Raw genomic sequence first — 25,751 nt, 5'->3', positions numbered from 1 at the left:
TGCTGCATTTTATTTGACGGGACTGCATCACTCCCTACACTGGCAAGTGCGCTGTGTGTGTGTGCCTGCATGCTCGGGTGTAGACTACACAAGTGAACCCCTGACTGTAGGAGTGGTGGGACAGGCAGCTTCTGACACGGCCCTCGGGGGTGCTCACCTTGCTTATCTTCTAATATTCGTGCGCTAGCAGGGGTGTCCAACCTGTTGGCGTCTCGGGGCCACACTGCAAGAAGAGTTGTCTTGGGCCACATTAAATACACAAACACTAATGAAAACTGATGAGCAAAAAAAAGGTTCTAAGTAAATGCACAGTTTTGTGGTTGGCCGCATTCATAGTCATCCTGGGCAGCATGTGGCCCACAGGCCATGCGCTGGACACCCCTGGGAGTGCAAGCCGCTCCTCTTTAGTGGGGGCTGGGCCTGGCGATTTGCTTCTGACAAACAGACTACTGTGAAAGTAACGGGGTTATCGTTCCTGTAATTGGGTCACAGTTGTGACTTCCATATTGCCGGCAGACTCTTTCTCTGGGTCTCCTCCCACACTTGCTCTCCTGAAGCAAGTCAGAAAGTCCATTTCCACACGTTAGGGAATGGACGGTGGCCTCCACCCAACTGCCAGTGGTGAACCAAGACCCGAAGTACAACTACCTTCGAGGACCTGAGTCCTGCCAACAACCATGTGAATGAGCTTGAAAGCAGACCCTTCTCGAGCCAAATGTTCAGAAGAGACACTTTGATTAAAGTTTTATGAAAGACCCTGAAGCCAAGGACCCGACTAGTTGTGGCCTGATCCCAGACACACAGAAACTGGGAGAGAACACATGTGCATTGGTTTACGAGGTTGAGTTTTGGGGCGGTTTGTTATACAGCGGTAGATAACTGACACAGTAGTTGACCTAATGACAGAGGCAACGATTCCACTGTTGTTTCCATAGTAACAGTTGCTAACACCTATAGGAAACTTTTACCTTCTAGGCATCACTTCTAATTCTTTATATAATTCCTCAAGAAAGTCCTCTGAAGAACATATTATTATCCCCATTTTACAGGAAGAAATGAAGGTAAGGAGAGACCCAATAACTTGTCCAAAGTCACACAGACGAAATATGACAGCAGGTATTTGAACTTAGGTGTCGTGCCTCTCAAGCCAGGACTCACAGCAGCTGTGCAAACAGAACCACGAAGTCGCAGTGCTCATGAAGATGGCCACCTCACTAACACAGTACAAGAGGAGAGTTAGAAGGCGCAGAAGAAATTGAAGGCCATGCAAAATGAAGGAGTCACTTCCTATGTTGCCCTCAGATGACCAGGTTCAATGGCACATCATGCTTCCACACACCCTGCAGCTACTTAGGGAGCAGTTATCACACTAAAGGCTTGGTCGGGCCCCTCCAAGAGCTGTCAGACCCTGACCTCGAAGCTGTCTTATTCATTGGGATGTCCTCGAAACACAGCACAGGGCCTGACATACAGCAAATATTTAATATGTTTGTTGAATGAAGAAATAATTTATGTTGTGAGTCGCATCCATTCAATGGGTTATTTCAATGGTATATGTTAGTGAAAGTATGAGGTTTGGTTTTGTTTTGGAGTCCCCTGCAGTTCACTCCCTTCCCTGGGCACTTTGCAGAAGTTTTTGTCTCTGGTGTCTCTGGTGTGTGGTGGCACCTAATAAGTGTTTTTGAAAGAAAGAATGAATGAATGAATCAATGAGAATCTCAAAAAGCCTGCCAGGCTACAGAACTGACAAGACAGCCATTTGCCTATCAATGATGATGAGAAGTTTTCTTCCTTTTAAAAGGGAGCATGAATATTTGCAAAATACTCTCCCAATAAAGACAGATTCTTATCTAGGTCTTAGCTAGTGACTGACCTCACATATTCTTTTATAAAGGACAACAATTTACCTGTAACTTAAGAATTCCAGGTAAGTTGAGACTAAAAGACTTTCAGTTGGAAAATTCCCGCCTCCTTCAGCATCATTTTTGAGACATCAGGGAAACTGCAGAACATACACTTCCACAGGCCCACAGTCATACAGAGAAGAGGCTAAAGGCAGCTGCCAAGGACCCTCTCTCTGTTCTGCTTATCAGTTAAACAGGAGACTCACGAACAAAGGACGGTGAGGGGCATCTGTGTGAGTGCACGACCAGGCACCTCCGGTCAGCCTCAGGCATACTTACTGGGATCTCAGGGGCACGCTTCAGAATCTGAAGGCACATGTAGCAGCCTATTGAATGGCCGATGAGCACCAGTTTGGTTTCCTTGGGCACGTGAGTTCTCAGGAAAGCTATCTTGTGTTCTATTTGACCACTGAGTCCATAGATGTCCTTGATTTCTTGAGCATTTGAACCTAAAACCAAAAATATGTGCATGTTTTTGTTCAGTATGTGAAAGTAATAAATTCACTGGGAAAAATATTATAAAAAATAATAGTTACCATTTGTTTAAAGCCTACCAGGCACTAGCTACAGTGTTAGGCACTACTTCCAATAAATTATATCAAGCGATCCTCACGATAGCCCTGGAAGGGAAGTACTTGTACCTTCATTTTATAGAAGCTCACAGACAGTGGGTGATAGAACGACAGTCACATACTTGTTCAGTAAGAGGGGGAGACCCAGGTCTCTCTGTCCTCACAGCCCACAAACTCTCAAATATTCCATGAACTACTACTCTAAGCTTGTGCCAATGGTCCTCAAACTTGAACATGCATCGGAACCCTCTGGGCTTTCTTACAGCCTGCTTGCTGGGCCCCACCACCGGAGTCCCTGATTCAGTGGGGCTGGGTGGGAGCCTGAGAATCTGCATTCTGCGTTTCCAGGAGATGTTGACGTTGCTGGTCCTAGGACCACACACTGACAACCCTGGTGAGGCTAATTTATATTGTTAATAAACAACTACAAAATCCATGACGGTGCTTCATTATTTTAGATAATCTTTGAAGAACTCGAACCAAAAACTTAAGTAGAAATGTTGTAAGCTGTTTCTTTTAACAAGCACGGTCCTGACCTGAAATGTCCCCTCTTCCTTCCGCAAATGAACTGTCCTCTGCATCCTTCAAGACTAGTAAAGACTTTACCTAGCTAATCTCCAAGCAACATAAACGAGCCTCCTTTGTGGTGAAGCAGCGCTCCACTCTCACTACCGCCCCTGACCACACTTGTGCGATGGTCTGTTTCCTGCCTCAGGCTGTGAGCTCCCTGAAGGCGAGGTCCATCTTTTCACCTCTGTGTCCTCCGTGACTAGCACACAGTAAATACTGTCGCTGAGTGAAAATACGAACCGACTAGACAAGCTCTGAGGATGCTGCCAGCTCTGATATTCTATAAATACAGAAAACGTCACGTTTTCCCTGTGAACATACAGATGGCCCTAATGACAGACTGTAATATTTCAAAATATCACAAGGGAGTCAATTGCTTCCTGAAATTTGGATCGTTGGAATACTAGATTTCTTGCCTCCGCGACTCCTGCAGGGTACTGACGGAAACGGTAAGAAGCCACAGTGTGGACTGTTCAGAAGGTGCCCCAAACCCACGAGGAAGCAGTGATCTTCAGTTTTGCCTGTACCTGCGGTTTTCATTTCCTTCAGTGCTCCTGGTTCACCTGGACGACCAGCCTTCCTTTCAGCTTCTGCCACACCCCGTGCTCATCGGACTGCACTGCTCTGACTTACTCCTACTGTACCATTCAGTCTTACTCATCTCTGTTCCCCAGTGCCTGGCAGACCAGTTATCAGAGGGCTTTTTCCTATTGAATCAATGAGGATCAGTTCCCTCTTTCCCTGGTACTACCGATCTCCCAGGTAAGACATATTCTGCCCTAAGCCTTCTCCCCAGGTGAGTCTAGAATTCATTCTCCACTTAACAAGGAAGTTCAACGTAAAGCAAAATCGAGAAGCGATATAAATAGAATCTGGAAATCTGACTTTGGTAGGACTCCTGACGACTACAAATCCAAATGTTTATTTAATACTATTTTTTAGGTTTGAGTACTTTATACTCCCTTACTCTCGGTGTACCTTCTCTGGTTACTCCACACACAAGTGATCATGTGGTTTTCTGATTCCCCCCAATCCAACACCTACAGCATTTGCAACCCAAGTTCTTCATTACTATTTTTCACAGCACTCAGCATTTAAAAATGCCAGTCTCCCTTTCTTTGGGACGGGTGGTACAGCACAGAGACCCCAAGCATTGGCAACAAGATAAACCTGGGTCTGTTTCCCAGCTGAGCACCTCACTGTGTGACTTGGGCAAATCTTTCCCCCTGCTTCAGTCTCCTCATATATAACAGAGATAATAATTCTAGCTTCCTGGGAATGCCATTTGCATAACTTTCAAAGCATGTAATACAAAACGCCTGGTATAAACTGAGAAATGAAAGTTATGCTTCTATCATTTCAATTCCTGTCATTTAAACCCTCCGTCAAATATATACCAAGAACCTTAACATGGATAGAGCAAAGGGAAAGAAAATGCGCTCAGTGCACCAAACATTTTAAACTTCACTGTAACCAGAAATAAGGTCCTGAAATAATCAATTTCAGATGAAATTTAATGAACACTATAATTCGAACAATTACCCAAATGAATACTTCAGAGATAAATGGGGCTTTATCTCTAAGAACTGCTCAGATTTCCAAGATGAACACACTACTTATTAGTGTTTGCTGAAGGAATGAGATTAATTGGGGAAGTACTTTCTATAAATAAATAATCAATGATAGAAAATTTAAATGTGACATCTGGACATTATTTTACTAGCAAAATCTCCAGGTTAAAAGACTGTCTACATACTTGACTCTATATTTCAATGCCTATTATTATTTTAATATACTTTGAAAAAGTTAGGAATCATCAGCTTACTCTCTGTAAAATGCAATAAAAATGACAGTTAATTGTATCAAAATTAGAAGAATGATAATATGGAAATGATTTATACCAATCTTTCTGTAGGGAAAATGTACTCCAAGTTACAATCAACTGAGTACATGTGGAACTTACTCTGTTTCTAAGCAGGGAACTGCCTGAATTGGTAGATGTTAATGTAGCTTTATCAGCATGTGGTCCTGAATGTAACACTGACAATTCCCTTTTAGAACCTGACCCAATTTCTTATACCTGTCTCTATGAAACTTACTTTAGAGCTCACTTGTTGATTCTGGGGTATGCTTCAAAAAGTACATCTAATCTGTTCCTACGTAGTTTATAGGAGACCTTCCTGCATGGCGTGGGCCCAGCTCCCACTTGGAGAGGCCAGTAGAAAGTGAGGTCAGGCACACAGGACCCTCGCCCAGGGATAGGTTCTCCCGTGGGGAATCAGGCCTGCATTGTACCTAAGTCACTTTGAGACTTGCTTTTTGCTAAAATGCCCTCACCCTGGATTGAGGCAGCAAACGTTTACTGCATATCTTTAAAGTAACTTCCTAAAATCTATGCTAAACCTCCAAAGGATGAGTGTAACCAGTTCAACCACTTTTCCCTTTACATTTGCAAATATCCTTCCTTTCTGATGTAATTAGCAATATTCTCTCCTTTGTTTTCTGTAAAAAGTAACTACCTAAAGCGAACTGGGCATAGTAAATGAGGACCACCCTCAATGTAATGTGCCCAGGAAAGCAATAAAAGCCTGTCAAGGCAAGGGTCAGGGCACTCTCCACTTGCCAGAGTGGCCGTGCCATCCCCTTTCCTCCACAGGACTCAGTTGTGCCTGTGAATTTGTCTCATCTCAGCCACAAAGCTGCGGACACTGCGGGCTGGTGGCCGCAGCAGTAGTTCATAGAGAAATTAAGTAATATCAGTATTTCACGTTTACTTTTCCTGTAGTTGTTCAAATTGGTTGACGCAGTTACTAAAATTCTGTCAATTTTGGATAGAAATATTATGCACCCTTACAGCTTCAGGACCCAGGTAGGTCTGAGAACTACTATTTTCTTCCATTTCACATGAACCAAATTGGCTAGTCTGACAGAAAACAGTGACTAACCGGCCAGTGGTAATATTGAAAGTATAGACGTAAATAGAATATACTCTCCTTGTCTTCAAGGAGTTCAGTCGAATAAGAGAACACACACAAAAAGTAAAAACACAATTATAATTCCACTGAAGTAAGAGCATTTCCTTGAGAAGAGAACAGGGTTTGGGGCATCATAAAAGGTCCTGTGCCTTCTCCAAGTTACCCAAGATAAATACTCGCACATCACTATAGATGTGTAACAGTTTAGGGTGGGATTGGCTGAGAAGCTGAGTGCCTCTGGAGCACATAGAATTACGGGCTGGAAGATTCAAAATAAAAGGAGGGCAGAGGCTGGCTCTCTGGCTCTCGTCTTCCTGGAGGGCACCTGGATGATTGCGCTGCAGCTGCCTGCGTTTCCCAAAGGACAGTGTTTTGGATGGGAAGGAACTCCGGGGGCAGCCAGCGTAGGGCTGGCCTGGCAGGGGGTGGCAGGGCTATACTTCTTTGGGTATCCTTCTTTGGGAGGGGCTGGGCTCTGAGGCAGAGGTCTGCCATTTTTCCAGAATTGTGTAGCTTTTGTATCTTATGTTGTTTTAGTTTATAAACTAATCCTATAGAAATGAGATAATTAAAAAGGGGGAATGACAGGGGAACTCAAGAGTTAAAAATTGTAGCCTTAATTGATAGGCGTAAGTGACTAATGCATACGGAAAGCTGTTATTTCAAAACTATAGAGCTTTTGGATAAAGACTCCTTTCCTTCATCACCAAACCTTTGCTTCTAGAATTTTACCTCGAGGGTGGCGGTCAGCAGGACCCCAGTGGCTGTTTGGTGACAACTTTACATAGTTGATTGTAATCATAATGGCCTAAATTTATATATATTTAACTACACACGTGTGTGTGTGTGTACGTCTGCCTACCCATTGAATATAAATGTGTAAGTGTTGCTATATATCGTCACACAAGCAACATTTGCAAGTCCTCTACGGCTCCAGAACCGGTGAGACCGGAGACCGGCTCTCCACCAGCCTTTTGCTGGACTGAGTCTGGACAGCAGCTCCCCGAGTCTCACACCAGAATTTTCTCAACTAGTACACTCTCCCATCCTGCCACTGTCATTCCTCCAAAGCCGTAAGTAGTAACTTTGACTGGCAGCACTTCACATCTTAAAGAACGCTTCGGGCAAGATGAATATACAGTTTACTCTTCAGGTAAAGTTTTAAAAGCACACAAAGCAGTATTATGTTACTCATCATTACATGCATATAACTACAAATATAAAAAGAGACATGAAATTTACTCTAAATTTGTTATAGTGGAACTGGAGGTAGGATACAAAAATATGGAACTTTTTCTGTATTGCTTTATTTCACTTATTTAATTAACAAAAATATGTAATTCTGGCAAAGTACTAACTGTCAAAAGAGTAGTGAATAACAGAATCTCGAACTGTCATGTAATTGTTCGTAAGTCCCTATAGTTTAAAAAAACTAAAAGAAAAAATATAAATTGAGTGCTTTGATGTGCTGTTCCCAGCTACCTTACACGGATGTTACAGGGGAGCCCTCCACTCACTTCGTCATTCCTCCCACTGGAACACCCAAGCTCCAGGGGACTCTAAGCTCACGCCAAACACCGGTGAAGCAGGGGTGAGAACTGTCCCCAGTTCTTTACGCTCACTCAGTGCACCGGTCCCAAGGTCTGCCCTTCACAACTGTCTCGAGTTCACCGGCTGACCTGCAGGTGCTCTCTCATGGTTCGGCCTCAGCTGTGCCCAGCTCCTGAAATCTTTTGTAAGCGCCCCGCATCTCATCACTGGTGTGACTGCTAGCCTTCCAGGTACACTGTCACACAGTGAGGGGATGTGGGCGGGCACTCTACTTAAAACTGCTACCTTATTTAAAAAACAAACAAAAAACTCTGTAAATGCTACACACGTCTTATAGAATATTTTTAAATTATTACTCTCCAAACAGATGGTGAAAACCAGGGTAATCAAATTATACCTTCCACTCATCTAAAACCAGGGATCTGGCTGAGACTTTCAATGGGGAACACATTGGGGTGGGGCTGAGGGAGTGAGCCAGAGGTGGACGGATTCAGCAAGGAGAACAGAATGCCAGAGACCTGGCAAAAGGCACGAAAGTGTGAGGTGTAATTGTGGACACAGCCGTGATGTTCATGGCTGCCTGTGGTTTCAGGGAGAGGTGGAACAAGTAAGGTAGAAAGGAAGGCGGAGACTACATCGAGGAGGACACTGAGCATGACCAAGGAGTCTGGACCCTACTGTATGAGCAGTGAGAAGACACGGAAGGGTCCTGAAGGGAGAGGCCGTGGAGGGAGGGGCCATGGTCTGGTCTGCCTCCCAGGACTTCACAGGGCAGTGCTACTCTCCCTAGCCCTCCTGTGCTCCCGGCTTCCCTGAGACTAACGACTGGCTTGATTTTAACTTCTTTCCTTGCTCTGCCCTTGTTTTCCAGACTCTTCCCACTTACTTGGAGACCTCCTTGTTTATTTCTGGTGACTGTGAGCCCTGAGACTGGATGCTCTGATTGCCCTAGCCTTGGGCTCAGCTAATCATTCCATTTTACGTCCTTCTTCTTCTGCCAATCACAGTCCTGACAAGAGAGAAAGCTCTACCGGGTTTTCTCCCTTTCTTTCGGTTATTTTTGGGGTACTGGAATGGGGGTGGTTTTGTGTTTCTTTGGATAAACATGACCCAAATTCATCACTAGTTGAAAGACTGTGTAATGTTTTTAGATAATGTTTTATCAGCTGAAACTAAACCACTATGATTTCCAGCTTTTACATTATACTTTTTGAACAAATGACTTAAAATAGTTGATAATGAATCTGCCATCAAGGAAGCTGACTGTACCGTAAATCAAAGCCAGAAAGAGTTTATACTTCTAATTCCTCAAATTTTCTTTTCACGCTTTTTTTTGGAATCACCCCCTTCTGACATTGGTGAACATCTGTTCTCCCAATTATACTCAATTTATGACTGATAATGTGGTGCAATGAGAATATTATTTCCAACTGTTCATAATTTTAACATGTGCTAATATGAAGCAAAACATACTTTTAACACTTGATGTGTGGTTATAGCTTATGTCCTTTCAATGATTACATATTTTTCACACCATACTTTGCGCGTCAGAAAACCTCTACTTTAGAATAATAATCTCGGATGATGAATAGTGCGTCTGTCCTGCCTATCCACAGCCATCCACCATAGCATGCGCCTGCACGCATAACCTCCAATACGTAAAACAGATGAAAGGAGAACTGTTTTGGGGGAAGGGGGGTGCTAGAGAGGCTCGGACCCCGGCCTGCCCTTCTCAGAACTTCTGAGCTGCTCGGAACGCAGGTGGGAAGTGAATAGAAGGCAGCAATCCTATTTCTTTGTAGACCTCTGCTGCTCTCCACAGAATAACCTGGTAGGTTCTCAATAAACCCTTGATGAGGACGATTGCCCTTTCACCCCCTCTGGAAACCACAGCCTTCCTTTGGCCCTGTGGTGGCCCTGTGGGCTAATGCCTCTAGGTGGCACTGTCCTCATTAAGTAGCAAAGGACCCAGGCTCTAATTACCAAGTATTAACTCCATAGCACACAGGCAGCCTAAGCCATAAGCTTACTCAAAATAAAGTTATAAATAACAAGATGTCAATGGAAAACTAGAATTTAAGGCATTTCCCAGAATCCCAGGCACACAACAGGCACTTTCCACTGGAATTCCTCACGGGTGTTTCCTGGTGAAGGCCTATGGCAGCGGTTCTGAACACGTGGCCCCGGACCGGCAGCATCCACGGTACCTGGGAACGTGTTCGGGATGCAAGTTCTCAGGTCTTGCCCCCACATCAACCGAATCCACACCTCAGGGGGCAGCATCCAGTAATGGGCATTGTAATAAATCACCTCCCAGGGACTCGGCCCCTTGCCCAACTCTGAGAATCCCTAATCCAGGGTTACCCTTCAAGAGTCCATTTTCAATTTTCAAAGTTGCTATTCACATTCTGCTCAAATGTTTGCTTTATTGAACTTAAGACTTTCTTTGGTCATACATGAAAAAGTAACTTAAGACAATAAAAATTGAATCTTAAAATATTTCGTAGAAAAGCAAGTACTTGCTGTACATGTTATTCACTTGCAGTCACATTTCAATACGATGGTTGTTGAAATAGATGTTTTTAATCCAGCCAATAACTGAACATTCAGTTTCATGTCACTACTGCTGTCAAAACTGGTCGCTGTTAGGTAATCAATACGGACTTACTTTTCAAATATACCCTAGTCTTTAAGCAAGTATAAGTCTCTGGAGTGAGCCGCACTGCTACAGGGACGCACACACGCACGCCCGCCCGCAAACAGGGAGAGAGGTACCCTGAAAGGCGCTTTGCGGTGTCGACGCAGGTGTCTGCAGTGAGTTGCATTGTTTCGCCCACGCTCCATCCACCCTGCCCCTGATGAGTCACAGCAGGAAAAGGGTCACAGACTAGGGTACAACCTGTGACCCTGGCAGGTCTAGTCCAAGAACTAGCTCACAGAGACCTAACCCTGAAAACCTGGTTAGCGCTCTGCGCTGGCCCGCTGAGGGCGCCTACCCACTGCACTGGAGCACTCACCGGACCAAATGTTAAAAGCTGGCTTCTTGCCAAGGTTTGGCCACACTTGCTGGCACAGATCATATGTCTCTGTATATGGCCTTATTTTCCTTCCTTGAAAAATAAGGGCTCAAGGTGGGATTTGGTGTAGACACTTTTAAGTCTAAGATTCTATAATTCTTTTTTCTTCAAAGCTTTTTTTTCAATAGCAGGAACATTCCAACATACACAAAAGTTCAAAGAAAAGTATAATAAATCCTCGTGTGCCCATTGTCCACTTAGTACGATTATTTTTTTCCCCAGCTTTACTGAAGTATGATAGACAAATAAACAGTGTGTGTATTTAGGTTGAACACGTGATTGTTTTCAAAGGTGGACAATGCAATGATTTAATAAACATGTACACTGTGACATGATGGCCACAATCAAGTTAATTAATGCATCCATCACCTCACCTAGTCTAGTGTAAGTGCCCGACATGAAGCTTTTGATTAAGGAGGCATCCATTCCCAAACACACAGCCAGCTGTATGTCACAGCTACTGGCAAATGACCCAATAAAGAACTAGGCCACCCCCGCCCATGGAGGTCCCTGCTCTACAAAGTCTTCTGAAACCCATGCCTGCTCTCTTCTTTATTTACTCCGTAAGTGCCCCCATGATCTGCAGGGCTGTTTATCACTTAATCATTCTCTAGAAGTGAGACCGAGGGCTTCCTGAGAAGAAGATCCATGGCTAAGGACCATGGTTTATAATAATTTTTTCCACGTTCCTTCCAGGACAACCCTGGAGATACAGTGCATGATCAATAAATATATAGTTGATTACTAGTTGGTAAATAGACAAGGGAAATCCTAGACAAATCATTTAATCTGCTCAAAATTTTATAAAAAATTACTTGTAGAAGAATGAAAATGACTCTAAAAACCCTAAAATCACCAAAATGTGGCATCCTGGGCCTAATGCCACAAACAGAAGTTCCCACTGGTGTCATGCAACTTTTAACCTTAGCGGGCTTTCTAGAAACATGGACACTCACTCACTATAAAGGAAAGCAGATGTTTATAAAGACATACCATCCGGGGTTGCGAGAATCTTCTTGTCTTTGGGGGCCACAACTTGCCCGGCATGACTGATAACCCAAACTGGAAAGCGTCTGTTGATTGCAGAGTATAAAGCCTTTGTAAATGGCACATAAAAGGTACAAAAACCTGGGTTACCTAAGAAAAGAAGCACAGACCTTAGATTAACCAAAGCAATCAACTCATATAAGATGATGTGCAGACAGGAGAAGGTTTTATTTCTCCTTAATAAATCTAGTAACATTTACACATGTACCTCATATTTAATATCCTTTATAACTTAAGTCTGGGAATGATCGCTTAGAAAATTTCTGCTCCTGCTTTGTTCTCCAACTGTTTCAAATAAATCCTCCCTCCCAGTTCCTCAACTTAATAAATGGAACCGCCAGTCATAAACCTCAAGTCCTAACACCAGGAGTCATTCTTGGCTCCTCCTTATTTTCCACATCCAGTTCACCCACCAGTTCACCAATAAGTCCTGTCAACTCTGCATCCAAAACACATTTCAACTCTGTCCACCTCTCTCCATTCTTATTATCACTTCCCACTGGGTCTCCCGAACAGCCTTCTAAACAGGTCTTCATCTCCTCCCTCTGAAGTCCATTCTTCAGAGTACCCAGAGAGGTACCTTCAAACCTCCAATCCAACCAGAGCAGGACCCTGCTTGACTACCTTCCAGTGGCTCCCCATGGTCACCCGGCTGGTCTGAAATCACCACGACTTGTAAGTCCCTTCAAGACCGGACTACGCACAGTGGCCACGCCACACGACAACAAATGAGTGAAGGATCGTCCACAAAGAGAATTTTAAGGAGGAGACTAAGTGTTTCCTTGTCACTTGTCACAAGTATTTATATTGTAAACAGATGTTTAGTTTGATCTTTTGGGGAAAAGACCAGCAAGTAATACAAGCGGATTTTTCTGTGTATGTAAAGAGGTATTTTTGACATGGGTTTGCTACAGAGAAAGAACTGATACATAATCTTTTCATTTATTTTTATTATTTTTTAATCCTCACCTGAGGATAAGTTTATTGATTTTAGAGAGAGAAACATTGACTCATTGCGTTGCATGAACCCTGACCAGAGATCAAACCCACAACCTAGGTATGTGCCCTGACCAGGGATGTAACCTGCAACCTTTTGGTACAACCTTTTGGATATAACCTCCAACCAGCTGAGCCACCTGGCCAGGGTTATGAATAATCTTTTTAAAAGAGTCAATCTGATATATCTGTAGGGGGAAAAGACAGTGAAATGGGGTTTTCATGTCAGGATCATCATCTGTATGTCTTCACAGATACTAGTTCATTTCCATCAATATCTATTTCTCCAATCAATTTATCTGTTCTTTATCCCATTAGGTTTTCTCCTCTTTGCACTCACAGGACATGGTTTTGCCACGCGGATTTCTTCTTTGTTGTCCATATCTTTTAGTTTCTTAGATATGTAAAGTAGCAAAGTGGATTAGGGCATAGACTCTGGAGCCAGACTGCCTGGGGTGGAATCCTGGCTTTGTCACCTACTCTTTGACCTTTGGCAAGTTATTTAACCTCTCTGGGCCTTGGTTTCCTTGTCCATAAAGTGAGGATAAAAATCATACTACCTCATGAGAGAACTAAGTATCTGAAGCCGTACATAAGCGCTGTGTAAATGTTAGCTACTCATACTTGTCATCACTGTCTAGCCACGTTGGTGATATATGACAGCCTTATCATCCACATTGTTACTTTGCTTCTCTCGCATTCTGACCTAATGACACTAGTTCCAGATACTTTATTGGGATGGTGCAGGTGTCATCTTTGTTAAATAGGTGAAAGCTTCCTCGGGATGCGATCACAAGCTCTTTGCTCAGCTGACTGGCCACTGTGCAGCTGGAGGAGGAAGAAGGGAGGAGGGTGTGTCGGGATGGGGGCTGTTCCACCCGTGGTGGATGTGGATGACATTGTTTCATTGTCTCATGTTTTATATTTAAATCTTTAATAAGTGTGGAATATTCTTGAGTGTAAATTACAAAGTAGCAATCCAATTTCTTTCCAAGCAATTAGCCAAGTGTCCCAAGTCCATTATTATGTAATCCATTCTTTCTGCATTGATTTAAATGTCTTCTGATCCAATACTGAATTCTTACATTAGTTTGCTAATTCTGATTCCAAATAATTCCACTTATTTTTTTCCTTTTCTCTTCTGCCAGCACCATACTGTCTCAATTACTACACTGTGTTTTTAACTGGTAGGGCAAATCACTTCTCTTTATTTATTTTTTCCTAAATAGTCTAGGTTGGTCTCATAAACTTCGGAATGATTTTCACCAGTTTCAATTTTTAAAAATCTCTTTGGAATTCAGACTGAAATTTCATCTCAATTTACATTACTTTAGAAAGACTTGGGTTTTTTTTTTTTACATGATTGAGTATAACCTCAGAATGTGTTATGCCTCATATTCAAATGTTTTATGTTTCTCAGTAAAGCTCTGTAGTTTTTTTCACAGGGCCAGAAAGTAATAACAGTCAATATTTTTAAGTGCTTATAACTCATTACATGACAGGCAGTATGTAAGTGTTTTACATCTACTAACTCTTCCCATGAGGTGGCACTATTAGTTCCATTTTATGGATGAAGAAACTGAAATAGAGAGAGGTTAAGTAGCTTGCCCAAGGTCATGCAGATAATATGTGCTCAATACACGTTTGATTACTGAAAGAACATATAAAAGAAAGCATTCACGCTGAACTTAAAAGAACATAAATTCCCTGGCCTAGGATCATCTGCGTGCCCTGTTAGTTGATCTCACAGCAGCTCTGTGAAGTAGCTACACTATCGTCAGGGATAACACACAGACAGCCGCTTGCTCAATACTGGGCACACAGTAGGTGCTGAATAAATGGCAGCTATTGTTACTAGAATTACTATATTTAAGAAACTTACTGAATAAATTTGACATGTAACATTCTGTAAGTTTAAAGTATACAGCATGGCAAAAGTGCTTGAACACTGAGGGGAATCCAAAGATCACAACTACGTAATTTAGATGCAATCGGTGCAATGACGGGAGCTGCTGGAAAACTTTTTTTTTCTCTTTACATCTGGGTGAAAAAGAAAGAAAATTCTATACTTCATGACAGTCTGAATGGACCTGGAGAGCATTATGCTAAGTGAAGTAAGCTAGTCAGAGAAAGACAAATACCATATGATCTCACTCATATGTGGAATCTAGTGAGCAAACTGAACTAACAAGGAAAATGGGGACAGACTCATAGGTGGAGAGCAGGCTGACAGCTAAGGGCGGGGGGAGGTTAGGGGGTGGAGCGACTGAGCAAAAAAGGAAAAAGGACTCATGAACATGGACAATAGTGTGGTGATTGCTGGGGAGAGGCAATATAAGTGGACTAAATGGCAATGGAAAAAAATACAATAAAGATTAAAATTAAAAAAAACCCTGAGTTCTTTCCCTTAATAACTACAAGATCTTAAACAAATCCTTTAAACTTTCTGATTCACTACTTTATCATCATCAAGCAAATGACAACGCCAACTCTCCACGTTCATTTATTCTAGTCAGTACTACAGATTCTTTTGCATATTCCTTTAGTTAGCAATTACTTATTGACCACTTACTATGTGGACATCAGTGTGTTAAGCGCGAGACAGAGAAGGGCCTCTCTGTAATTTATATTCTAATGGGAGAATATATACACATAACTAAATAAGTAAATAAGATAATTCAAGAATGTAAACAGGATCACATGATAGAGAAGGGAAGAGATTAGGGTAGCCCGAAAAGAATGTTTGAGAAGATGGCGTTTAGCTAAGACCCAAAAGTGAGAAGAAATCAACCCTGTAAGGATCTGAGAGAAAAGCAAACTAGGATGGGAGAATAGGTGCGAAGGTCCTTAACCAATACGAGCTTGGCTCTTGAAGAAACAGAGAGCCCACATGGCCAGTAACAGGGAGATCCCACTGACAACAGAAGGGCAATGTAATGCAAAACGTTGAACGGTCACGGCATACTTCGTCACGTAAGTGTTATGGCTTATGTTACCCTTTGTGAACCATGAACAAAACTTCCTGGCTAGGAAACCACACAGAGGCTGCAGGGATCGTCTCTGGATCTCAACTGTCAATAAACTCGTAACTGTTCAACAATGTAATTGTACACTTAATGCCTTCCCATTAACCTTGCAGGGGCCAAAACTTCCACCTATCAAGTTAACGTGGCATAGCATCTATGCAGAAGGTTGTCACACGGACAGATTGTGGGCTTGTCCTTGGAGGCTGCTGCTCCATCTCCAATCAGTGTACTCACAAGACAAGCCATGTCACATGGTTCTATTATCCCCATACGACCACCTGAGAATTTTAATGATCCAACACGTTCTACAGTGAGTTCTCAAATCACCGTCCTCTGCGCATTTCACTACTTAAAGAAAGCCCAAGGATATTGCTACTTAACAGAAATTCTACAACAAAGGTTCACTGGAAAAGAAGAACCTAAACTAAAAGTTCTTCAATCTGTGGATTTCAATCACTCCTCATTACCATTACTAATTTAAAAGTGATGAATTAATTTTGCTAGCTGCAAAAGCAAAGAGATTTGAAATGAAAAGTATGCCGGCCCAGCAGAGATGGATTAAACATATGTCAACAGTGGTTTGATAATCCTTGAAACACTGTCATCCTTACTTTCCCCACAGTACAATAGACTAGGCTGCAAAATTAAAACAAAAAAAAAGTCTGAATCCCACAACCTAATGAGCAGTACGAGCCTGTAGCTCCCATGAATGCCAAGGAAAAGGGCCAAGGGCAAATTGAAGGGCAAATACAAAAGAACACTAGGACACTAAATGTGACCCCAAAATGTCACTATCAAATAATGACAGTATAAAACAAGTGTTTTAAGCTTCCCTTTCTCCGAATCCTAAACATGGCTGTCCCCTCTGAGGGACCCTCTTCCTTTCCAGCCCCTGCAGTGGAGACCTCACTGTTCTCTAACTCTTCACGCACCTCAGGGAGAGCAAAGACTTGCAACACAGTGCTCCTAGCACCTAGTAAAAATGAGTGAGGGAGGAACACCCCTGAGTGGGAAGCAGAGTGAGCTGTCTGCTCTTCTACTCATTCATCTTATTATAACAACCCCTCCTACTCTAAGACTGAAGCCATCTACTGCCACCTCTCAACTTTTTAGTCACCCTCATGGACTCCCTGAAAACCTTGACTCTTAGCTGACAGTTTTGCTTGCCATTCCAAGGTGATTTCAAAATTTGGGTGGACTGACTAAGCCAACACCTTCGTCCCATAAATCAAATAATTCCTCAAGCCACACCCTAGACCAGGGGTGTGCCTATCAGTCCCCTGTCAGGCTGGTTAAACACAGATTGCCCCAGCCCCAGGTTCAGAAGGGTTGGGATGGGGCCCCGACAATGGGTATTTCTAACAAGTATGTAGATGATACTGCTGGTCCTGACACCAAGTGCAGGAACCACAGGCCTCGATCTTTTCATTGCCTGGAAATGGCGACCATTCAGAGCATCCTAACTCAGATGGCTCTTCAGCCTAACTTCGTCCCTTTTAGACTTTGCTCCTGATACACCTGCTATTCGATCACAGCACTGCTCAAAAATCTATACTTGTTTTTGGTCGATAATTCCTTTCATCTTGCATCTCTGCTATTCTCAATGCTGACCACTTTCCTCAAAGCCCCAATCCACCCTCTGCCATCCTTCACGTCAGCACATCACCTCGACTCTTAATTAACAGAAAACACAGAGGTTAGGAGGCAGAACTACTCCGAAGACTCCCTTTACCCTGCTCCATTTCAGCAAACAACTTTAGCTCCTTCATTCTGGCCTCAGGAGGAAATCCCTTCTCCAGTCCAGGATGATGTTTCTACTTATTTTCTCACTCCTATATTTGGCAATGGCCTCCAAATCTCTGCTCCATCAGATAGCACTTGTCATGCCTACAATTTCAAACTCTCCATCACTATTGGCAGAGCCTATGCATCTTTAATTCTAGTAGATACCAACAGATCTGCTTCCCCCACAAGACTGTTACATTGTGGCAGAAGACTGGACATTTATTTCTGGAAGAGGTGAAACTGAGGAGAGAGTTGGGACCATGGGATCAGGACTCTCAGCCCAGCTGAGAGCAGACGCACTGGGCTGCGAAGACATTAGGTTAAGTGTTACTAAACCCCGAGACTCTTAACCTCTTTTCCCTGTTCAGCACCAGCGGTAGCTCACAGGCTTCCCCCACTCCTCAGCCAGGATCCTGGGAGCTTTCTTCCTGGGGAGACCGAACAATCCAAGAAGCAGCTACAGATACTGAAAGCTAGAAATTTTCCAATGAACTGCTGGGTCCCTACGCAGTCACCCCAAGCTGAGGATTACCGAGGATGACCAACTATCTTGTTTTGTCCAGGACTATTGTGGTTTTAGTACCAAAGTCACATGTCCTGCCTGGAAAGCCCGTCGGACCAGGATGGTGGGTCACCTTGGGCACATCTGCTGACAAGCCCTGCCTTTAAACACAGCTCCTTTCCATTTTTTTGTGCCTTTCTCTTAAAAATGAAAGGGCAGTCAAGGATCACCAAACATCTAGAAAAAAAACAAACACTAATGCAAACAGAAAAAGTAACACAGAAAAACTCTAACAAATGCAAGAAGCCAAAGAAAATGAGAAGGTACCCACAGAATAGCAGACTATAACAAAGAGAGACTGGAACTCTTAGAATGAAAGTACATGAATTTCTAGTTTAACGGGTCCACCAAAACCCAAATGCAATGTATGAGAAAAAAATTCATATTAAGGTCTTTTACTGAAAAATTTCAGGATTTTAGAACAAAGAAAAGATCCAAAATTTTTTTTGGATGGGGGAGCTTCACATACAAAAGATCAAAAATCAGAATGATATCAAGACTTCTCAAAAGCAGCTCCGAATCCTGGAAAACAATAAAAATGCCCTTCAAGTTTTAAGGAAACATTATCTCCAACCTAAAAATTAAGACATTTTCTGACATGCTGAATATTTAAAAGATTACTCCCCATGCACCTCTTCTCAGGAAGCTACTGGGGATATGCTCCACCCAAAATAAGGGAATAAACCAAGAGAGAAGATAGGGGAGCCAGGAAACAGGGACTCCAACCCAGAGAAAAGTGGATGAAGCCCCCTGTGGCCTGTGCCACAGCCTGGGAGAGCCATCGGTCCAGAGGGGGCCAAAGACCACGGAGTTCTAGGAGATAGGGCGCCGAGAAAAAACCAAAAACTGACAGGTCATTCAAGGGCATTGAAAATATTTTTTTTACTTCTAGGGCATAGTTTTAGGATAAATTAGTGATAAAAAACATAGACAACTAAGCAAATGAAAGAGACAATCATTAATCCAGAGGAAACAAACAAAAACATACAAGGAAAGAATGTAATAATAATAGCCCACAGACTTAGCTATGAGTGATACAGTATAATGCAATACAATATAATATGCTATAATACATATTTACAGTTCCACTTTTAATCTTTAAGGCTGATATATATATTCAATTTACTCACAACTCAGAAAGTGCTATGAATACCCACAATCAAGCATCTACCCCTGACATTCTATTAACAATGATCCAGCAAAAGTCACAAATGACCCAGCTGCCAAATCCCAGAATAAGTAAACATTCTACTTACAATCATCTGAAATGAGACAAAGAAGTTATTTAGAAAACTTTGAAAAAAATTTGACCAAGTTATAACTATTCTAAAAATTGTAAAAATTAAAAAAATTACAAAATTATATATATGGTATACTTACAATTGATATATGTGTATATACATACATACACATATAAATAATATATAAAAATGCATAGAAGAAAAAAAGCCCAGCCACCCAACGACCAAGGGTGGTTGTTATCAATGGTCTGAGTGGTGTTTTTCCTTCCATAAGGCTTTTCATATTTACCAAGTTCTCTAGGAAATCAGAAATAGTTGTAAGGACGCGTATAACTCCCCATCCAGACTTCTGAACTCACCAGTAATAATGAAAATCAGCAGCTTAGGCCTGTTGGCACTTGGGTCATTGAAGAGGTCAGTCCAGGGCCCACATTTTAGGACCTGGGTTTCAACTCCACAACATAAAATGAATTCCTCATGCACAGGAATTTCTTCCTTGATTTCGGAGTCCATTTCTAAATAAGGGCAGAAAAACAGTATCAAGAGTCATTAAAATGTAAAACGTGAGCCAAGGACAATATTCAAGAATAAAAACGGCAAGTTTCAACACCCTTAGAAGGAATGCCCCGTGGAGATATGGGAGATGGGTGACCATTCAGCTATTCATTACCAGATTGCAAAACAACAACTAAAACAAACCACAAGACTAGGAAGAAACAGGGAGGCCAGTCCTTGGTGAAATAACACTACCGAGGAGTAGGATCCACATAGGAGTGAGATCACACGGTACTTGTCTTTCCCTGACTGGCTTACTTCACTTAGCATAATGTCCTCCAGGCCCATCCATGCTGTCGCCAAGGATAAGAGTTCCTTCTTTTTAATGACTGAATAGTATTCTTTTGTGTAAATGCACCACAGCTTTTTTATCCACTCAGCTACTAATGGACTTGAGCTGCTTCCAAATCTTGGCAATTGTATTCAGTAAATAGTGCTGCTATGAACACAGGGGTGCATGTATTCTTTCAAATTAGTGTTTCGGGTTTCTTCACATAAATGACCAGAAGGGGAATTGCTGCGTCACAAGACAGGTCCATTTTTAAAAAATGAGCTTAGGCCCCTTGCAGTCCCGCTGGAGGCTAATGCCCGCATCCGGGGTCCCTCGGAATCTGCCTGGCCTCCGCCTGCCTCTGCATCTCTGGCCTCTTGCTACGCAGCCACTCTGTCCTGGGAGCCCACCTGGAATGAGACCCCTAATATGTGGAAGTGGGGCTGGCTGGAAGGGTGTGTGTGGCTCCCAGTCCCATGGGCTCGCTGACTTGGGGAGCCAATCTGCAGCTCTGCTGGATTTGCAACCTGCTCCTTCTTCTTCTGGCTTTTGCAATCCATTCTGCTTCTTGAAAATAATATTCTGCTACTTCAATCCCTGAAGCCCCACTTTTGAGGAACTGGGATTTACCACCAACAAAATAACGAAAACCAACATTCATTCAGAGCTAACTTTTTGCCAAGTGCTTAACATTTTGGACATATTTAATCCTCACTACCATTTTAAGTTGATGGTACTTTTATTTTCCTCATTTTTCAGATGGAAGACCTGAGCCCGAAGAGTTCAAGCAACTTGTGCTGGGTGATTCTGGCGCATATTGTTAGTTTTCCACATTCAATACTAACCATAAATCTCCACTTTAAATTCTTTCCCTTCTCTGAAAACTAAGACCTTCTGGGAAGCCACTAGCACCCTGCTTAGTTCACAGGTAAGTATATCCCAGGTGGAAGCTGTTAGGGCCCCCAGGGCAACTGCAACCAATGAGGCTGGAACACAGCATATAAATGGTTATTCCCGGTCAGTAAGCTGGGCAATTCTGGAAGGCAGCCGCTAGCCTTTCAAGTGTCCCAGAGGAATCAAGCCACTCTTGCTACAGCAATGACCTTGATCATATACCCAGAAGGCCGCAGAAAAGGGGATGTGAAGAAAACATGTTGGGGGATGTGAAGCACCACCAACAAAAACTGACAAAGAGCATCTATGAAACACTTTTAGATTACATTATTCTTAATGATAAAATACTGAATGACCTCCCTATACATTTGGGGAAAAGGCAGGCAGTCCACCTTCACCCTTTCTAGTCAGCATGATATCGGAAGTCCCAGCTGTTGAAATAAGGCAATCACAAGTAAAAAAATCATAAAGATGAAGCAGGAAGAAATATAGCTGACTCCACCTGTAGGCAAATGTTCATGCAGAAAATTCTAAGAAATCTACAAAACATATACTATAGCTAATTTAGTAAGACTGTGGGGTAAAAAGTTAATATAAACAATTTTATATTTATGTAATGGCAGCAAACAATGGGAAGATTAACACAGAAAAGTACAGTTATAATAGGCCAAAACCCATAAATATTTAGGAATAAATTTATCAAAAGCTGTGTAACATTCTTCACTAAAAATTATAGAACACTGATGAGAGAAATGAGAAAGACATGAATAATGGAGTGAGCTGTACCATGTTTATGGGCTGGAAGACTGAATATCATTCTGGGGCTCACCTTCCAAAAATTGATGTATAGATTCAATGCAACATGGATACGGAGTCTGGAAGGACTTTTTATATGAATAGAGAAGCCTGTTACATGTGGCTATGAAAATCAGTTAGAATAGTGAAAGTAATTTTTAAAAACAAAAAAACTCGGCAGATTAGCACTACGTGACTTCAAGACTTACCATAAAACCAAAGTAACCATGACAGTGTGGCACTGGTGAAATGACAGACATAAAGATCAAAGAAAGGGAAAAGATGGTTCAAAACCAGATCCACATACATATTGGATATATGCATATCCATATACATTTCCATATATACACGCCAATTTATTTTGGATGGATGTTAAATGCAATTCAAAAGTTTTCAGCATATATCACCTGAAAAACATCATACTATAAGAAAATAATGAACAATTATCCTTACTTCCTACCATGCAGAAAAATTAACCCAAATCTATCACAGATATGAACGTAGACGCCAAAACTATAACATTTTTATGGCTAAATATGTGAGGAACTATTTGTAACTTTAGATTAGGCAAAAGGTTTTTAGATAGGACAGAGACTCACAAAAATAACAAATAAAAATGACATACTGGACTTCGAAACTGAAAACATTTGCTCTTCAAACAAGCGAAACATCTAGGACACTGGAAAGGAGAACATGTTACATCAGAAAATACATAATCACGACAAAAGGTCGTATATGGAATATATAAAGAATTCTTACAACTAAATAAAAAAGGCAGCCTAATTTTTTAAATCAGAGAAAGTTCTGAATATGTACTTGAAAAAGGAGATATATATATATTACTAATAAGCAGCTAAGAAGATGCTTAACACCATGAATCAATGGGGAAATACAAATTAAAATAACAAAAAAATACCATTATAAAACCATTAGAATTGCTAAAGTTAAAAAACAACGCCAAGAGACACAAGCAAAGGATCCAAGATGGTGACTGAGTATAGGGATGTCACACTTACTTTCTCCCAGGACCAAACTGGAATTACAGCTAACACACGGACCAATCTGCCTGGATAACCACCTGAAGACTAACTGAACAGACGTCTCCCAACCAAGGATTTATAGGAGAAGCTACATCAAGACTGGTAGGAAGGAGAGAGTCATGAAAAGGGCTGGCCCTACTCCCGTGGGTGGTGGCTGAGATTCTGAAAGAATGTATCAGCTGCAATTCCTGTCAAGATATCAATGGTGTATTTCAGAGAACTAGGACAAATATTCCAAAAATTTACACGGAATGTGGTAGAGCAGCATTTGAAGCCAGGTGTCATGTTCTTTGTTAAAAAAAAATTTCACTTAAATGGATAAATTAGATATAATATGCTAGAATTTTAAATGGTTATTTTTTATCTTTTGTGTGTCATCTCTACCTTTCCCCACCTCCATGCATATCACCTCTAAACCTATGTTATTAACTCAGTATAGTCTTCCATATTTTTCTATAATCACACATATACATAAGCATTTATACACATCTTAATAAATGAATTGTCAGTGTTTGAGAAACAGGAGCATATTACACACACGTCTATGCATTTGTTTCTATACTTAATAGTACATGAAAATCCTGCCAAGTCAAATACTATAACTCTAAGTCACTATTCTGAACGGCTGTATAATGTGGATACACCATAATTCATAGGGCCATCTCCCTGTCTGGTGTCAGGGACTGTTCCTGGCATACTCTTAAATCCCCATGTTCTTACATATATCCACATATAATACTTTTTGTTTCTGAAGGCCAGATTCCCAAGTGTGGAATTACTGGGTTGAATTTTAATAGGCGTAGCCAGATTGCTTGGCACACTCTAAGAATCACATTTCCTCCAGCAATCTAGCAAGCTATCTTTCCCTACAATCCTACCATCAATAAGTACTACCGTTATTTTTAATTCTTGTAGTGTTGGGGTGTACACTCTCATTCTTTAACTTGTATTTCTCTGACTACCAGTCTATTTGAACACCTTTACATGTTTGCTAGCCTTTTGGACTTTCTTTTCTGTGAATTATTAATTCATATCCTTTGTCTGGGTTCCAAGTGGGTTATTTATATTCTTCTTATTGGTATGCAAGAGATCTCTGTATACTGCTTATAGTAACCATATTCTGGGCTCCTATTCTTTATTTACTTATTTTTATTGAATTTATTGGGGTGACATTGGTTAATAAAATTATACAGGTTTCAAGTGTACAATTCTCTAATACATCATCTGTATACTATATTGTTTGTTCAACACCCAAAGTCAAGTTTCTTTCCCTCACCATTATCCCCCTTTGCCCTCTTCTTCTCTATTCCCCCCCTCGCCTCTGCCGCTTCCTACTGGTAATCACCATACAGTTAATATTTAACCATACAGTTGTCTGAGTTTTTTTCTTTAATGCCTCCCCTCTGACAGCTGTCAGTCAGTTCTCTATTCGATTGTCAATCTATGAATCTGTTCCTATATTGTCTCTTAGTTTATTTTGTTCATTAGATTCCGCATACCTGTGAAATTATATATATATATATATATATATATATATATATATATATATATATATAATTTGTCTTTCGCTGGAGGAGCAATCGCTGGGCCAGCAGCCCAAGGGCCGGCCCGACAAAGTGGCTCCGGACCCCCGAGTGGTCGCAGCACTGTTACTTGGTTACTTTCGCCCCAGCGGGCCGTCTGCCCCAGGACAGCGGGGGCTCCGCGCAGAGCCAGAGGAAGCGAGGGCTCCGGCACCCGCACGCCTGCCCCGCCGTCCTCCCCCTTGCAAACTCACCCAGAGAGCGGCAGGCAGAAGCTCGCTTGCTCGTCTAGAAGGCAGCGGACTCTACCATGACCTCCCTGCCAAAGCGTCAACGGGTCCGGAAGTCTCTGGCCCTCTGACGTCACAGCTCCGCGACGCGAACCTCGACGGGGAACCGGCGCCTCCCCGACGCGCGGCTGGCGGCGGGCTGGGAGGTTCTTGACCTTGGCTCGACGCCTGTGGTCCACACACAGCGAGATCCCTGGGAGGGGTGTAGCGTTGTTGGAACTTTCTCTCCCCTTTCATTTGAATGGCAACCCTCTCTGATTTCAGTCATCCATGATCTGCTTCCGGCTTCCCTTCCCGTTTTCTCCATTTCTTCCTCTTTTTTTCTTCTCGTTTTTCTCTTCCTCCTGTACTGGTTGTATCTCTTCCCTTCCTCACAAACACTGGAAAGTTGATTCTCAGTTGACTTCGTTAGCATGAATATAGCCAGCCTGTGCTACTTCACACTGAAGCAAAATGCTGAAGATGCCTATTATGAGGTAGTTGGAACATGCCGCACCCAGACTCCATGAAGATAAAGGTCATATTCGTCTTGTGAACTGGGGCATCCGTATATATCTGTACAAAAATGCGATGGTGAGTGTGACGTAGTTTTATAGCTAGGGGGGACAGTGGACAAGTAGACCAGCAAGTCATCAGTGACTCTCACCTGCACCTAGGGAAGAGGACTTGTTCCTTTTCTATTCAGCGTCTCAGTGATACGAACCACCATCTAACCAGTTTTTGGAAGAAGTAGACTGGTCCTCTTCTTCATCACCTCCCCCCTTTTCAGTTTTACTTTCTAAATATGATAGATAACACAATGAGTTTAGAAAAAGCTACTCAGCTACTTAGCTTTCCTAAGAGCTTTTCATGATTTAACTCAATTTTAGTCCTCACAGCTACCCATTGATGTCAAAATTAATATGTGGCCATAGAGTCTGGAAACAGACAAATACACAAAATAAATGAGTGATTACACCGCATGATATATTTGTTCAAGGTGCTGTGCCTCATTACTAATGCACAGTTCCGTGTGTGCTAAAATTGGGGTGAGTGTTATTCTCAAGTACAGCGTTTCTTTCAATCCTTGCATATGCA

The 25,751-nt window shown here is 42.1% G+C and overlaps 1 protein-coding gene across 3 annotated transcripts in view; it reads right to left on the bottom strand.

Moving 5' to 3' along the window:
- LDAH (lipid droplet associated hydrolase) overlaps positions 1-24,776 on the bottom strand; it is a 78,565-nt gene extending 53,789 nt beyond the window's left edge. For all 3 annotated transcript variants that reach the window (XM_024552498.3, XM_024552499.4, XM_045189619.2), the window contains exons 1-4: positions 24,639-24,776; positions 19,666-19,821; positions 11,643-11,786; positions 2,184-2,353 (exon numbers count right to left, since the gene is read on the bottom strand). In XM_024552498.3, coding sequence (XP_024408266.1) covers positions 2,184-2,353; positions 11,643-11,786; positions 19,666-19,819 — 468 coding nt within the window. In that variant the 5' untranslated portion in view covers positions 19,820-19,821; positions 24,639-24,776. The remainder of the gene's footprint in view (positions 1-2,183; positions 2,354-11,642; positions 11,787-19,665; positions 19,822-24,638) is intronic.
- Positions 24,777-25,751: the final 975 nt, after the last annotated feature.

The sequence above is a fragment of the Desmodus rotundus genome, chromosome 5 (genome assembly GCF_022682495.2).
Source record: "Desmodus rotundus isolate HL8 chromosome 5, HLdesRot8A.1, whole genome shotgun sequence".
In the NCBI taxonomy this organism is placed as follows: Eukaryota; Metazoa; Chordata; class Mammalia; order Chiroptera; family Phyllostomidae; genus Desmodus; species Desmodus rotundus.
Note: the sequence above shows the minus strand (reverse complement) of the source record. Positions and strands in the feature narration are given on the sequence as shown.